This window comes from Neopelma chrysocephalum, unplaced genomic scaffold (genome assembly GCF_003984885.1).
Source record: "Neopelma chrysocephalum unplaced genomic scaffold, ASM398488v2 Primary Assembly neopelma1_63, whole genome shotgun sequence".
In the NCBI taxonomy this organism is placed as follows: Eukaryota; Metazoa; Chordata; class Aves; order Passeriformes; family Pipridae; genus Neopelma; species Neopelma chrysocephalum.
The window spans coordinates 14,947,122-14,963,305 of record NW_020897720.1 but is presented as its reverse complement, the minus strand read 5'-3'; the positions used below and the strand labels follow the sequence as shown (position 1 = coordinate 14,963,305).

Below are 16,184 nucleotides of genomic sequence, written 5' to 3'. Positions count from 1 at the left end.
TTCTTTCTTTCCCAGAGCTGAAGCCACATCATCCCAACCCCGTGGGCTGTGCTTCAGCCAGGCAGCCTGGACACCCCTGCCTGAGGAAGCAGGAGGAACCACAGAGGCTTTGCTCCATTTATGGCAGCGCTGCCTCCCCACTGCCCAGCCAGAACCACAGGGTTTTCCAAGAAAACTATAAACAGCAAATGATAGCTCTTTACAGCAGGAAATGCCTCTTTAATCTGAAGTGGGAAACTATATCCACTTATTTAAACCTATTGCAGATAACAGTAGCCATTCATGAACCTTATAAGGAGCCCTCATTTTGCTTGGATGATTTGGGATTAACAACAGTTAGCTACAGAATTAATTCCAGCAGAAAGCAAAAAAAAAAAAAAAACAAAAACCCCAAACCAAAAAAAAGAAACAAACAAAAAAACCCCCAGCCAAACTCAAGTCTTCATTTTGCCTCGAAATACTCTAAGAAGTGAATTTGGCCAGACCATCAAATGTGTATTCATTGAACAGATGTTTAGGAAAATGACAGGTGGATGTTAATGAAGGGGGAGGGTTTGCCCAAAGGAGATTTCAATCCCAGTGCTGCTCTTGCTTGAGTTGATACAACCTCCCTTGGGTTGAAAGACTCAACCCAGGTCACAGCCTGGACAAGTCTTGCAAGGCACAAATGATAATCCACATGTATAAAGGAACAGAACCCATTTTTTGTATCAGCGGGCCATTAAAAATAATTTTGTTTTACTGTTTTTGAAAACACAGGACAATTACCCAGACCATGGGGATGGCTCCTGAGGGCACATCTGCTCCAGGGCAGCCACAAGCCTTCAGCAAAGCTGACCCAGGAGCTACATCACAGCAAACCAACCTGTTCACAGAGAGCAGCAGCTGGTCCACACACGCTTTGATCTTGTTTTGTGCTTCCAGGTGTGTCATGTTCTCCGTGTTCTCTCCATTAATTGCCAGAATAACATCTCCTGGGCACAGGTCTGCCATGGCTGCTTTACTGCCAGGGTTAATCTGGGCAGGGGAAAATAAAAGGGTTACTTAAAAGAATTGCAGGTTTAAAAAAAAAAACAACAAAAAAACAACGCCCAAAAAAGTCCATTTTCTTGGAATAAGCTGCAGGTAAAAGGAATAGTTATTTCTGGAGAATGTGTTTTGCCTACACTGAGGTTGGATGTCAGAGCTCTCAGGTCAGCCTCAGTTCTCCAAGGATCATCCTCTACAACAACACTCCATGGAATAAGAGACTTCAGTCAACCCCAGTCAGTGTGTGACCAGATCCTCCCCTCACATTTGTCTCTTGCTTGAAATAATGGAATACCCTCTTTCCAGGGAGATGCTCCACACTCCTTTGGCTCGCAGACCTTCCATGATGCTGCAAGAACCAACCCCTAAGGAGCAGAAGGAACCTCCTCTCTGGGTAACCACGCACAGAGGGCGAGTGCTGGCACTGGAACTGCTGCCTGGGACAGGTCCTGCTGGACATCAGCTTTTCCTGACCATCATCCAAATGACTCTTCTCCTTCCAGCCCTGCATGGTCCCCATCCCTGGAGGAATTCAACAGGAGTGGCTCCTGGGGACAGGGTTTAGTGGCAGCCGTGGCAGTGCCGGGGTAACAGTTAGACTTGAAGATCTTTTAGATCCTTTCCAACTAAACAATTCCATGATTCTATTCTATAAATATCACACAGCTTGTTAAGCCTCCACAATTCTTTCCTTCTGGTTTTGTGGGAGTGCCAGAACCTCATAAAACTCATAACCTCTTTCCTGAGGAACTAATGACGGGTCCAGGTACCGTTTGTGGTCAGCCATGAGACCAATTTGCCTGTAGCCCATAAAAGAGGTGCCTGAGAAATTACCATTTCGTTTACATCACCCTGAATGTGGTTTTAATTTTTATAATGATATAAAAGGACGCAAGGCGTGGTCAGGACAGGTAAACGTGTGGGTTTAAACTCTTTAATAGCTGCGTGTCTGCCCTCTAATTTCCTCTTCAGTCATTCTGAGCATCTGCTAAGCAACCAACCATGTGGTTCATCGAGTGAGAAAGTCAATGAGCCTGACTTTTGGTTATTCGTGTCTCACTGCACTAAAGCAAGACGGGGCTTTGCTTCTGCTTACTCTTGATTTAAGCAGGTATCATCCCCTGTCTCAGGAGGTGGGTCTCTGCCCCAATACACCTGCTGGAGACATCCAGACCACAGGAGCACTGCTCTACCCACCATCTGCCCCTGGGCATGGCTCACAGGGCTGCAGGATGGCACCCAGACACCCACAGTTTGTTTTTCAGGCAGTTTGAGACCAAGGGGGGCCACCCATTCCCCAGTGCCCGTGGCCCCCAACCACCACAGGCCATCACTAAACAGGTATTTTAGAAAGGAGGCAGGCACAGGTCCTGGCTTTCACCTTGATTTCACAGAACCCTGGAATGGTTTGGGTTGGAAGGAACCTGAAAGTTCATCCAGTTCCATTCCCCAAACCCCCTGCCCTGGGTGAGGACACCTTCCACTAGACAGAGCTGCCCCAAGCCCCACCCAACCTGGCCCTGAACACTTCCAGGGGCCATTTGTTCTGTTTTAATGGGGCATTCAAAGAGGATTTAGTCTCACCACAACAGCCCTTGTGGATCCCCCTGGGGCTGCCCGTGGGACTGAGGCTGGTGAGCACAGGCAGCCCCTGGCATGGTCTTAAGCTGTGCCAGGGGAGGTTTAGGTTGGATATTAGAAAGAATTTCTTTCCAGAGAGGGTGATCAGCCATTGGAATGGGCTGCCCAGGGAAGTGGTGGATTCTCCATCCCTGGAGGTGTTTAAGGACAGACTGGATGTGGCATCAGTGCCATGGGCTGGGAACCACGGCGGGGTTGGATCAAGGGTTGGACTTGATGATCTCGGAGGTCCCTTCCCACCCAGCTGATTCTATGATTCCATGACACAACCTGCTGCTCTGCCCCCTGACACAACCTGACCTGCTGCTCTGCTCCCTGCGTGACCACGGCCACCGACGACACCACCACCGAAACCTGGAGGTGTTTGAGAAGCACTTTTGACATTTAAATAGAACTGGCAGCCCAAATTACAGCTTTTGTTGCACTGTCAGAGTAAATCAGCATTTGCCATTCGCTCCTCAATAGTTCTGGCCGGGCTGTTTGGCTCCAGCAAACCTGCCAGGCCAACCCCTCTCAGGCTGCCCGGTGACTCAGCTCAGAGCAAACAACGGGAGGGGTTTCTCAGCTCCACACACACACAGGAGCTGTAGAGTTTTGACACAGGACATTTCAGCCCAGGACAGGATTATTTTTCCCCTGGTACGTTAGGTTTTTTGGAGCCATGTAAGACCACATCCATTCACAGGGCATTAGGGTCCTTCCACAGCCACGGGAGCTGCCAGAAAGTCGACCAGAAGCTCAACCAGCACCTCCAAGGAAGCATCTCTATGTTCCTGCCTGCTGTTATCTGCTTCCCTCAGTGTCCACCCCACAGCCCTGGCTGCCAGCAGGCTTTTAGACTAACAGACCTTCAGCCTGACCCAGGACAGCTGTATTCTGTTCTTGTCCATTCAGTGCTGCCTAAATGTCTGATGGATTTGCCCCTGCCCTGATCTTAACCAGACTGTAGCTCCCTTGGAGAATAAGCTGTTCATAAATGGGACTCCTAGCTTTTTCCTATATTTAGATTCTGCTTTATTTCAAATTATTTTGGCAGTATTTGCATATTAGCATTTTATGCTTGCTGTGGAGATGACTGAGGGCTTGAAATGGAGCTGTACTCCCAAGAATTCATCAGTTTGAGATACAGCATCAGCGTCTCAACAGCTTGGGAGTCATTACTGTAATGTCTGTCAGGTCCAAAGTTTGTATTTTAGTGACTAATGTTTACAATACTTCAGACCAAGTTCACCTAACCCACAGCTGTGCACAGCCATTGACACCAAACATGCCACAGAAAGCCTGACCAGGCTGGTTTGGGGTCAGTGCTGAGCCCAAATTCTTGGGCAGGGTTCTACCTGCTTTGGACTTGGGTCAGTGCTGGCCTTGGCAGTGCTGGATTAACAGCTGGACTCGATGGTTTTAGAAATCTTTTCCCACCTAAACATTCTGTGAGTCTATGCCATTAGAGCCTGGCAGTGCACAGAGGTTTGGGGATGGAGCTTGCACCAGAACCACTCACTTGAGACTCTCCAGAGGGGCCTCGGGTCTGCCCTGAGCTGTAACCTCAGCCTGTGTGACATCAACCAAACACAGATGAGTTTGAGAGTAACTGGATACGTTGTGAGGCTGAAAACAGACAGAAAACCTGCACTGAGCCACTGCAGCCCCGTGTTCCTGAAAGGGGCCTCCAGAGGAGCTGAGGCTCGAGGATAGGAGAGGATAAAGAAAAACCACGATAAGATTCTATTTGAAGTTCTCCATCTGTGCCAGGAGCAAACCATTTCAAAAAATCAATGCTGAGCGAACACAGACCAAGACCAGAGCGATGGGTGCGTAACTCAGGGTGCTGGGAGTGATCTCCCCACCACAGGCAACACCAAGTGCCCTAAAGCCAAGCCCCAGCTCACGCAGCAGGGCCTCACACGGGCTCTGTGTGTGCCATGCCCCATCCTGCCCGGGCTGGGTGCCTGCCAGGCTCTGGGCTGCTTCTCTGCTTGCCTCCAGTGAAGAGCTCAGGCAGGGCAATTACTCACCAGCCCAGTGCCTCCCTCCCTGCTGACCCCCAGGGCAGCAGCCCCACGCAGGGGTTGGTGTTTCGGGGCCAGAGCAAGGTGCTGGTGTGGAGTTCCATGGGGGGACAGGGTGCTCTCAGCAGCTCACAGGGTCTTGCTCCCTCTGAGGCCACGGAGCTCTCCAGGAGCTCTGCTGGGACAGCAACCTCAGCACCCCTTCAGAGCAGTCAAGTGTATGCACCGAGAGCCAAAACCACAGCAAACACCACGGGCTTAGAGAAACGTAAATATTTTTATTATAATTCCCCTACAGGTTTTTCTTTTTTTCGACCAGGCAAGAATCCTGCCTCCTCTGGAAGCTCTGAGCTCCCAAGGACAACCTCATGCAGCAACAAAGCAGCAGTGAGCTGGTTATTGCTGCCCTGCACTCAGAGGTATTTTCCCAACAACGTAAATCCAAAGCCAACTGATGGAGACTTTGGGTGAAGTTTCCCAAGACAGTCATGCCAATCCCAAAAAGCATATTATTCTCCCTAATCCCATCAGGACAAGTCTCGTTTGTGACATCTTTATGTCCCCCACGTAGCACTGTGCTTCAAAAAATACCAGAGGTCCCATATTGGTTCCTATCTCAGTCCTTTCTATTATTCCAGCAGGAAAAAGAGAATTTTAAAAGAAAGACCCCCCAGTAAACAGCCCTTCTCTCACTGTCCTCTGCCTCCTCAGTCACCACCAGGTTTGGTGACAGTGCTGGAAGCATCATCCCCACACCCAGCATGACTTTTGCCAACTCATCAACCAGGGAACTCTCTCCATAATTACAAGCAATTTTTTAAAATAAGTTTTTCCAATTATTTTCTCCACCACCTTTCCCAAGATTTCCACCCACCTCTCTGCCCTTCTCCAGGGAGGCTTCAGCAGCCCCCTCCCCAGCCAAGAGGATATTCTGATGCTATGGGACAGACTGGGAAAAGCCCAAGGCCAGCAGCAGCTCTCTTATCTGGCCACTGGAGCCTCGTTAGGATTTACTAAGTGCTGGCATCTGACAGCAGGCCAGTAAATAAAGCACATTAAGGAACTGCCTTGTGCTTGACCCAAGCTGGCTGGTGTTGGAGCAGTGCAGTTTAATTTAGTCAGCAAGATTATTCACACCCAGAGCAGTTTACTCTTGAAACACAGTCAGTGTTCTGCTGTCTGCCCTGGAGCCTGACCACACAAGGGTGCCAGGGCTGGGAGAGCACCCAGAGCAGGGCAAAGTCCCTGTGCCTGCTGCCTGCACCCCCTGCCCACCACAGGGACGCCTCCACTCTGCCCAAGCCATCTTTAGAATCGGGCCAACACCACAAGCTGAAACAATCAACGCTTTACTGAAAGGTTAATTTGTCTTATTAACTAAATCCCTCTTTATTTTTACTCTTTTTCCCCAGAAATCTGCCTCTGAGGTCACCTGTGCCAGGACACAAGGACAAGGGATGCAGCTCCTCGCTGCCTGCACAGCCCCAGCACAGCCATGGGAAAGATTAACTTAGTCTATATTGTCCCAGCAGTTTTCTCTCAAATCAACAAAAGGTGTCTATTCTGGCCCCTCACACCACTCACACTTAGATAAAGAAGGCAGCTTTCTCTCAGCCACATCTTCTTCACTTTTAGTAAGAAGTGCTCCTCTAATGCATCCTGTCAGTGAAGGAATCCTATCCTATCATGACCCTCTTCCCAGGATTTACTGGGTTAAAAGGTGCAATCCCAAACAAGCCTCCACAGACCACACCACCCTTCCCTTAAATCAATGGCAGTTTGTTGCAGGCAAGGCTGGGGGAATTTTCTGTTCTGCAAGTGTGATCAAAAGGGCCTGATTAAAGTCTTCAAGAGGCTTTCAAGATAGTGTGACAAATTTTCAGCTTTTAAACAAAGCCAGCCTGTTCGTGCTACGGGGCAGGAGATGATCTTACACAGCTACATCGTTTAAAACAGGAAGAACCAAGAGTCAAATGACTAACTAATGAAGATAAATTCCCCAAATCCTTAAACATTCTTTCCAGGGATTCTCTTCAGCTTTTCAAAGCCTCCTGCTTTGAACTCACATATATTCTGTGCCAATCCATTTGCATTTTTCTAGTTGTTTATATAAAGCCCGATGCACCAAGGCATTATTTAGGTGTGCTCACAGCCCAGTAAATGAAGAACACTGTTTATGCAGTGTGGATTCATTTAACTATTGAAGAAAACAAGAAGCTTAAAACACAAAAGGGAAAGAAGTGGAGTACAAGTGTTATAAAAGGCAAGACACTTGAAAATCCTTTTGAATCCAAGTACTGACGGATCCAAATCCAAATTTAGAAACAGATCCATAGTGTAGATCCTAACCCAGCTCAGGGGCTGAGGTCTCTGTACAAAGAAAGGCTGAGAATCAATGAAATTGGATATGGGTTTTACAGCAAACAGCCACTAACCCGAGTGCAAGCCTCAAAACGTGGATTGAGAAAGACAAGGAAGGGACCCACAAGGATCAGCTGGTGTATTTTGTCAACAACTGGCTTTCTCAGCCCAAGGGCACACACACTCCAGCAGCACCTCACAGTCTCCCACAGCCCCCGGGAGCCCCTCACCCCTTCCTCCAAGGACGAGTTACAGAGACGCTGCTTCACCGCCCAGAATGGCCCCTCTTCACCCACACAGCTGCCACTGCACTTAAATCTGCTGTAGGTTCACTCTGCTGTGTCAGGGAGCAAGGCCAGGGCGGGCCAGCCTGCCCTGGGGACACTGGGGTGTCCTTGGAGCATCACATCCCGCAGGCACCGCTGGGCAAACCAGCAGTGTCAGAGAAAGTGTTTATGGCCACAATTGCTTCATCTCCCTCACAGCTTTAGGGCTCAGCTCCCCAGGGATGCCTCCCCCTCCAACACCCCCCAGCAAGCACCAGGGCTTCCCCAGCCCTCCCAGGAGCAAGCCCTGGGTGCTGCACAGAAGACATGGGGGGGCTGCTTGGAGCTTCCCTTCCAAAGCAGCCGCCTCTGGGCCAGGAAGGCAGCTGGGGCTTCTCCAAACAGAAGAAAATTCTCCAACATAAAAAGCTGAATTCAGCTGGTGAGCAAACCTTCATTCTCCCTGCACAGGCAGGTGTTAATCACAGCCCACAGGGTCTCTGAAGGGTTCTGTGGCTGGTGGTGAACAACAGCCCTGAGAGCAGCATCCTGCAAACCTCCCAGTGACCATCTCCTCTGGGTGCCCTTTATCCACCGCTCCTGGAGCCAACTGTTCAGGACAGCTTCTCTTTTAGCACTGCCCATATCTGAGAATTAAGAATAATGACTTGAAATAACCTCTAATCTGGTGTATTTTGCTTTCTGAAGCTGTAAAATGTCATTGGCACATAATCTCCTATCAGTCCACACAACATGTAAAACCACTTAAGGCTTAATGGGTGTGAATGTGAGCTGCTCTGGCTGACAGGAAGGATTGAGTGTGGCACAGGCTGTGAGGCATCTTTATGGTGCTTGGAAAATTCACTTCTCCACGGGGGAGAAAGTGGGGTTTATTTTGGGCCTCTGCTGGATGCTGAAGTTCCTCAAATGCCACAGTGTGGCACAGCATCTTTGCAATTGCTCAAATAACACAGTGAGACCTGGGTTTGCTTGAAGTTCTGTGTAAATTCTGAAGTAGAAGCCAAACACAGCCTTATCCACCAGGGCTTGGGGCAAGTGTATCAACCCCCTGCACGAACAAGCCCTGGGGAGATATGGGGTTTGCTCTGCACACATCTGGCACCAACAACAAATCAAGCAGAGTGCTTTTCTGTGAACATGTTTGTTTTAACCTTCTCTTATCAACACTGCCAGAGCTTGAGAGATCTACTGTTTCCCTTCACACTCCAGCACCTGTGGTCACAGATGACTTAAAAAATAAAAACGTTCTCAATAGGTGTTTGGGTATCTAAGAACCATGAGTCAATGTGTTTTGAGAGCTTGGAAATCAGACAAATTCAGTTAGAAATATTATATTTAAGAGGGCTTGTGCCTTTTAGGATTTCCTGTGACTCTTATAGACTTGTGATATGTATTTTGCCCCCGAGCTACCAAAAATGAAATTAAATTGCACTGATCTGCATTAATTCCACACAATCCACAATGCCATATTTGTGTTAAAATTAAAGGACTGATCTAACCCCAACAAGACCAGGGTTATAACTATCTGTTCTGTTACACAGCAACAAAAAGTTTGGGAAGAAAAGAATAATTGCACATATTTCCCCCTGTATGCTTCCTACACTAACAGAGCCTTTCCAGTAAGCTTCTGTCTAACTTTATTCTCCTTCACCCACTTTATCAAGTGGGATTAACTGCACACTTTTACAAAGCAACTCTGAATACCTGTCCCAACAGGCAATCTTTCAATCTTCAAGGAGAATTGACATCACCATCCCTTAAAAGCAAACCAAAAAGAAAGGGGAGGAGAAAGAAAAAAAAACCCCAAACCCACAAACCCCCAAATCCCAACCCAAAATCCCCAGTGCCACTGAGCCCATCCTGCTTTGTCCAGCCTGGCAGAGGCCCGTTGTGTTTTGAGGGTGTGCTGGGTTTATTTTGCTGACTTGCCCCAAGGTCAGACCTTGCCTGAATGGATCTCCATGAATCACTCTTTCCGCCTGCTTTCCCACTCAGGATTATCAGTGTGCCTGATTACAGTAATTAGCATTAGGCTTTCATTCCAGCATATTCCACCATTACTGTCTCCTGAACCAGCACCAGCATTTACCCTTCTCTTCCAGTAATTAAAAAAAAGTCTCAGTGACAGAAGCACTTCAGCAGCAAATGTATTTGTGACATATTTGGTAGTTCTTATCTGTGGCTCAGATTAACTGCTCTGTACCAGCACAGCTTCACACAGAACCACCCAGACCTCTCACCCCAGGGCTCACACGAACGGGGAGAACGACGAAAATCCACAAGCAAAATATTTCCTTCCACTTAAAAAAAATATCATCCCGCTGGAAATGCTGTTCCAAACATTGCTGTGCAGCCAGCTGAGGGACAGCTTTCATCACTCAGCCCCACACAGGCAGCAAAGCCACCAAAGGTCAGCAGGAATCAGCTGGGGGCCTGGTTTTGGGATTCATCAACACAGAGGGGCTGCTTCAGACCTGCTGGGAGATCTGAACAGAGTGCCTAATTTCCATTTAATAAACTATCAAATGCATAAAAATTACACGGGGAACCAGGAAAAAACCTTATGGAGATCAAAGGGAAAAGCCCTGTTCCCTTTGCTGGGGTCTCTGGTCCTTGCCTTCTCCACCAACATATGCAGAGCTCCTGTAGAAACCAAACTTGCAGCCCCAGATCCAGGTCTGGGCAGCCCCTCGTGCTCTGCCATCCCCTCTCACACCAGAGCAAAGCTCACAGGCCACCCCAGAAATTATCAGCCAGAGTGGGTTCTCCCTGCATTCAAACAGGATCACAGCAACGCACTCGGGCATTTGCTGGCTGCCCTGACAGAGTCAACAAAACCACTTTTACTGGAATTCCTTCCTCAGCAGAATTCCTTCTTGAGTATCCTAACCTTTAACAGGACACGTCTCTGCTCAAATGCAAAAGCTGCTTAAGTTTAAAAGTCAACCTTAACTCAAACAATACCTGGATAATGGATTGCAGACCAATTATTTCTCACCCTTCTTGTGTTACAGTTCCAAGAAACTGAAAATTGCATTTTTGCTGCTCCGCTGGAGACCAGTGGGTAAACTGATGTTGAGGCCAGCAGATAAAGGAAAAACTGTATTAAAATATCATTTAAAAAACACTGGAATTGGCCCATATGTCAGTTATCTGTTTAGCCAAGTAGTTTAGCTGTGATTCCAAAGGCAGCAAGTGCATGGATTAGCACTGGCAGGGGTGGGCAGGTGACGACACCGACTGCTGCAGAGCAGTGAGTTCAAGTGATTAAACACACTCAGCTCCTCCAGTTACGCTAATGACTGATTAGCTTTTAATCCAGGCAAGGGGCAGATCAGCTGTGATCCCACACAGAACCACAGCACTCACTGATGTGGTTACAAGCACAGGGCTGAGAACAGCTGAGAGAGTTGCTCCGTTCCTGAGCCCTGGCTGCTGCTCAGAGGGAATGTTGTCCCTACCTGGAGTAAGAGCTGCAGGGAACCCCCTTTCCCACAAAGGGCCAACACAACACCCAGTTGTTGACCTGCTCAGCCAAGGGAAAGCAGCTGTCGGCTGCCAGAAATTTAATTAAGTCTTAAAACCACTTTCTATTAAGGCCAACTCTAATCAGATCTCCTGGATCATTCCCTACTTCTATAAGGATCCTTAGGAGGAGTGACCATTAATCATGTGATGTACTACAACCTGGTGTTAGCTTACTGTAACAGGGGGGATAAAACAAGCTGAGTTTCCCCCCCAGAGCATTGCCTGGGGCTACAATTCCCTTCCCAGCACTGACAACACACCAGCATCACCCTGCAGGGCTGTGTACCCCCAAAACCAGCCCAGCAAACTCCATCCCTCCTCATCTGGGTCCTCCTGGAAATACAAGAAGAAACAGGGGATGAAAGGGGAGCTGTAGCACACCTAACTTTTCATGTGACCACATGAGAGAGGTGCCCCAAGCACACCCTGCTGGATTTGCATTTATCTTTAACAATGAAGAACCCAACAACCCAACTGGAGCCCTGGCTTCTCCAGGGCACAGCTCTGCACCAGCTGCTCCCAGTCACTGGAGCAATCAGGTCTTTACCCCTTGTCACTTAAGACTGATCAAATCACAGAGGGAAGGGACCTGTTTTCAAGAAACAGATCATTGCTTGATGTCACGAGCACATTTGAAACAGCTGCAAGGGATGGACTGAACCCCATCAGCTGCACAGACACAGCCACCTCACAGGGGTAAGGGCCAAAACAAACCCCACAGCAGGATTTGGTGATTGTCATGTTCTGTGCTGCCAAATCCATAATTTTTCAAGTTTCTCTCTTGACAATACTGTCACAAGCCACTTTAGTGGACCACTCTCAGCTTTCCCTCCTGCCCTGTGCCGGGTGCCTCTCGCTCAGCTCAGCCTGGCAGCTCCTTTCACACCAACTGCATCACTGTTCCCCCCCTCTAGAAGTGACACTTTGGCTTCAGGTCCCACAAATGCCCCATTAAGAAACTCTGCCTTCACTTAACCTGGAGCTGTGACACATGGCCAGGCTTTGCAGAGGAAGCTGCACCTTCCACGTCCCCCAGCAGAGCATCCCTGCTGGGCCAGCCACACATCCCTGCACTGCTACAGCAGGGGAGAGGGCTGGAGCCAAATGGTTTCCTGCAGAAGCTCAGCAAAGAGTAGAGAAAACCAACATAACAATGACCAAAACGTTTTTTCCACAACAAATTTGTGTTTTTGAAGCAGCCAGCCAGCCTCCAGCACCCAGTGGGTGGCTCTGGATGCCTCAAATCCCAAACTGCAACCCGATTTCCCAACACAACCAGCCCAGGGAGGATGTTTGCAAAGCTGTACAGTCCAAACACCCCATGGCACACTGATCCTCAGCCCCCCTTGGGCCCAGCAGTGGGGTGCAGACCCACATCCCTCGGGCAGCCCAGCACATCCAGAGCTTTTCAGCAGCTCCCAGCTGGATGTGGCACTCCCAGAGTGTGGTCCTGCCTCCTGGCAGAATTTCTGCCTTTCCAAAGATGTTTGTAATTTCATGGCATTTTAGTATAAAACAAATAAAATAGAAAGTAAAGAAGAAAGGCACTTTGAAGGGAGCAGGAGCCAGCCAAAAGCCTCCACAATTAGCAAGAGGCTCCCTCCCTCCTGCAGTGAGCCAGCCTGAGCAGGGGTTGGGGCTTTCCCATCCCCATAGACAGGGAGCCCTCAGCCCCCTTGCTGGGTTTCAAAACAGAAATAACAGATTTCCTGGGAAATTATAGAATGAAAAGGAATATGGCACCACACCAGCCATGATCAGTCCTCTGCACAGTAGCAGGGTTTCAGGGACCCACCACCAAGCAAAGCCCTGGCTCCCTGGGGAGCCCTCCAGCAGCCCCTTCCTGCATCCCCAAGGCCAGGAGCTGCAGCAGAAGCCGGTTTTCCCCCAGTTCTAAAATTTTTGGGTACTATTTGCAAAGCAAGTGAGGTCTTTCCTTATGTTAAGAAACTAGAGCCTAAGCAGAATACCTTATACCTATATTTACATCCCAGCAAGTTGTTTATCACCCTCCAGGAGCAGCTGTTGGAGCTCAGCAACATCAGAACATCACCTCGCTCTTCAGTGGGAGCAGAATTAAAAAAGGATCCAATTTAAAAGGCTGCCACATGGAATAACACCCTACAACTTCTTTTATTACAGCTCCCTGTGAACCATGGCAAGATTGGCCTGATGAGAATCAACCTCCTCACACCTCCCAGGTTTGCTGAATCAAACAAGGAATTTGGCAGGCCACCTGCCTAGGCAGAAGCAGACTTCGTTTTTTCTTGTTTAATATTAAACTAATTTTTTTTTCAAAGTAACAGGAAAAGAGGCTCACTGCGCTGAGCTGAGATGTTCATTTTCCCGACAGGGACATTTCTACAGTTGCCGAGAGGCGGTTTGTGATACATTCCATGTTACCAAAGAGAACTCGCCGTGCCCAGGAGGCACAGGCTGAGCCCCACACACCGAGTGCCCCCCGCCCGGCACAGACCCCCAGCTCTGAGCAGCCTCCTGCCCACCCCAGCAGCACAGCCAGCCCCGCCAGCTGCTGCTCCCTGCCCTTCCCTTCCCTCTCCATCCATCTCCTCCTGTTCCTCCTCCAAAACAGCCCTCGCTGGAGCACTCGGAAAGGGACAGTCCAAAGCAAAACCAGAGGCAGAGCTGTGCAACAGGCGCGTTTTAACTCAAATACAGACTAAATCCCTTTAAAACACGCTCTCTTCCGTAATTATTTCTTTGAAACTCAGGGTACGTGTTTTCTCTTTTCTGTCACAGCTTTGGCAGATGAAGGAGACGACGGCAAACAGCTTGCGTGCGTTACACCAATATTTTTAAGTTATAGCTCCTTTCAAAGCCTTTCAATACACTCAGTGTTTGTTCCAGCACTTCAGCAGCAGCTGCCCAGGGGAGCTGGGCAATCCTGCACAGCCCGACAGGCCGGGAAGGCAGAGCAGCCTGGGGAACCCAGCCCTTTCCCGGGGCAGCCCGACGGCGCTGGAAACCCCGGTGCCCGCAGGAACATGCCCGGCTCAGACACGGCACCTCATCCATCACACAGCCCATCGCACCACCTCGCCGGGCTCCTTCCCGCACGGGGGGAGGTTTGTTTTCGCATATATCTACACACAAAGCCTTTTTCAAGCTATCTGCGGCGTCTTAGCAAAGAAGTTTCCAGAATACATCTCTGTGAGGTTAAACACAAGTGTGAGTGCACTTACACAGTAATTACTACCAGCCCACAGGGACCCCAGAACGCCGCAGCCTGCGCGGAGAAACTTCTTGCTGACTTAACTCATGCCTTCCTTACAAACCCCAACAGCCTGTGAACTCAGTCCAGGGCGTGAATCCAAACCCTCTGAACACTAAAAACTTTGAAAGCGGATCTTTATGAATTAACAACAACAAAAAAAAATAATAAATAAAGCACGGAGAACGCTGTAACACCGGGAAAAGCGGCTGAAACGGCGCTGAGTTTTGAGGAGAGTGTATTTGGATGTGTATAGACTAATATGAAGTCAAAAAGAGCCCGAGCGCTGATACCCGCCGGCCGACCCCGGGTACCACCCGGGTACCACCCGCCGCATCCCCGCCGCCCATCACCTGCGGCCGGTGCCCTCCCCGCCCCTCCGAGCTCACCCTGGAGATGGTCAGCGGGGCGCTGAAATCTTTGCCGCCCACCAAGCGGAACCCCCACGGCGAAGGGCCGCGCAGGACCACCGAGTGGGACATCGCGGCTGCGGGCGCTCCCTGCCCGCCGGCGGCTCCGGCTCCACTCGCGGTCCCGCCGCCGCTCCCGAGCGCCGGGACGGGTTGGACCCGCCTTCCCCAGCTCGGCCCGCCCGCAGGGCGTGTCGGGGAGGCGGGATCGGCCCCTCCCGGCTGTCCTCGGGGGGAGCTTTAGCGCGATTTACCCCTGAAACCTTTTACGGGTGGGGTTCGGAGCGACTACTCACAGGAGTAAAGTTCTAGTACTTCTCTAGTAGTAAAGTATATTTTACTTGATGTGGTCAAAGCCCCCCTCACTGCACTTTCATCCTCTGGAGTGGAAAGAAAATGATGTAATAGGTCGGTAACCGTGTAGTCATGACTGTTTTGTTCATCACAATAAGTCTTTTGAAGGAGAAAAAAGTTCAAGGAAATAATCTGATTTCATGTAAAGCCATTTGGGAATCCTTCCTGGTTATTGCTTGGGCAAAAGATAAACCTGCAAGAAAATAATCACAGAATGATCTGGGCTGGGAGGGACCTTAAAGCTCCTCTAGTTCCAAAGGCCCTGCCATGGGCAGGGACACCTTCCACCAGCCCAGGTTGCTCCAAGCCCCGTCCAGCCTGGCCTTGGACACTTTCAGGGATTCAAGGGCAGCCACAGCTTCCCTGGGCAACCTGTGCCAGGGCCTCCCCACCCTCACAGGGAAGGATTCCTTCCCAATATCCCATCTAACCCTGCCCTCTGGCAGTGGGAAGCCATTCCTCATTGTTCTGTCCCTCCAGGCCCTTGTCCCAAGTCCCTCTCCAGCTCTCTTGGAGCCCATTTGGCACTGGAAGGGGCTCTAAGGTCTCCTTGGAGCCTTCTCTCCAGGCTGAACAGCTCCAGCTCTCTCAGTCTGTCAGAGCAGAGGTGCTCCAGCCCTGGGAGCATTTCATGGCCATTGCACCCCAACATCCCTGTGTCCCTACAGGGGTCTCTGGGCAGCACCAGCACAGCAGAGCATCCCTGTGACTGCTGGAGCACCACAGAGATGTCCACGCTGCCAGAGGGTGTATAAAGGGATGGCACAGAGGAGGTGGGGTGGGTGGCCAGCACAGCTGCTCAGCACGTCCCCCAGAAGCTGAGAAGAAGTCTCAAAATGCCTGTAAAATCTCCCTCTCTTCCTGAAAAGGGCTGGACCGGAATATCCCACTTCAAAAAAGGGACCTAACAAAGGGTTCATTGTTTGGAAGGTCCAGTTTCATCGAGCACCTTCTCGCTGCCCAGTTTCTGTGAGTTTGATTTATGTGCCATTTGCTGCAGAGTCTCTTTGCTGGTGACCCGGGAAGGTTTGTGTGACCGTCTCACTGCTGTGCCCGTGTCACTGGGCTCTGCTCTGGGACAGGGGGGGAGCTGTAACTCTTAAACACGCTCCTGAGCCATGCTGCAGCTTTGGGATTTAGCACCATGAATCCAGTGCTGCGTTACAAACCTGAAACACAACGTGCTTTGTTTGCTTTGCGAGGAAGGTGCCTGCAGAGGAGAGGTCCAGCTGCAGCCGCTACCAGCAGAGCTTTCCACTGCTCTTTGTTCCTCTCCAGCGTGTGCCTCCACCAAGAGAGGCTGCACAGGCTGACTTTTGTCTGGGTGATGAAT

The 16,184-nt window shown here is 49.9% G+C and overlaps 1 protein-coding gene across 1 annotated transcript in view; it reads right to left on the bottom strand.

Annotated features, from left to right (window-relative positions):
- PDLIM4 (PDZ and LIM domain 4) overlaps nt 1–14,620 on the bottom strand; it is a 43,542-nt gene extending 28,922 nt beyond the window's left edge. Inside the window, exons 1-2 of the mRNA XM_027682820.1 lie at nt 14,477–14,620; nt 866–1,017 (exon numbers count right to left, since the gene is read on the bottom strand). Of these exons, the coding sequence (XP_027538621.1) occupies nt 866–1,017; nt 14,477–14,569 (245 nt within the window). The 5' untranslated portion in view covers nt 14,570–14,620. The remainder of the gene's footprint in view (nt 1–865; nt 1,018–14,476) is intronic.
- Nucleotides 14,621–16,184: the final 1,564 nt, after the last annotated feature.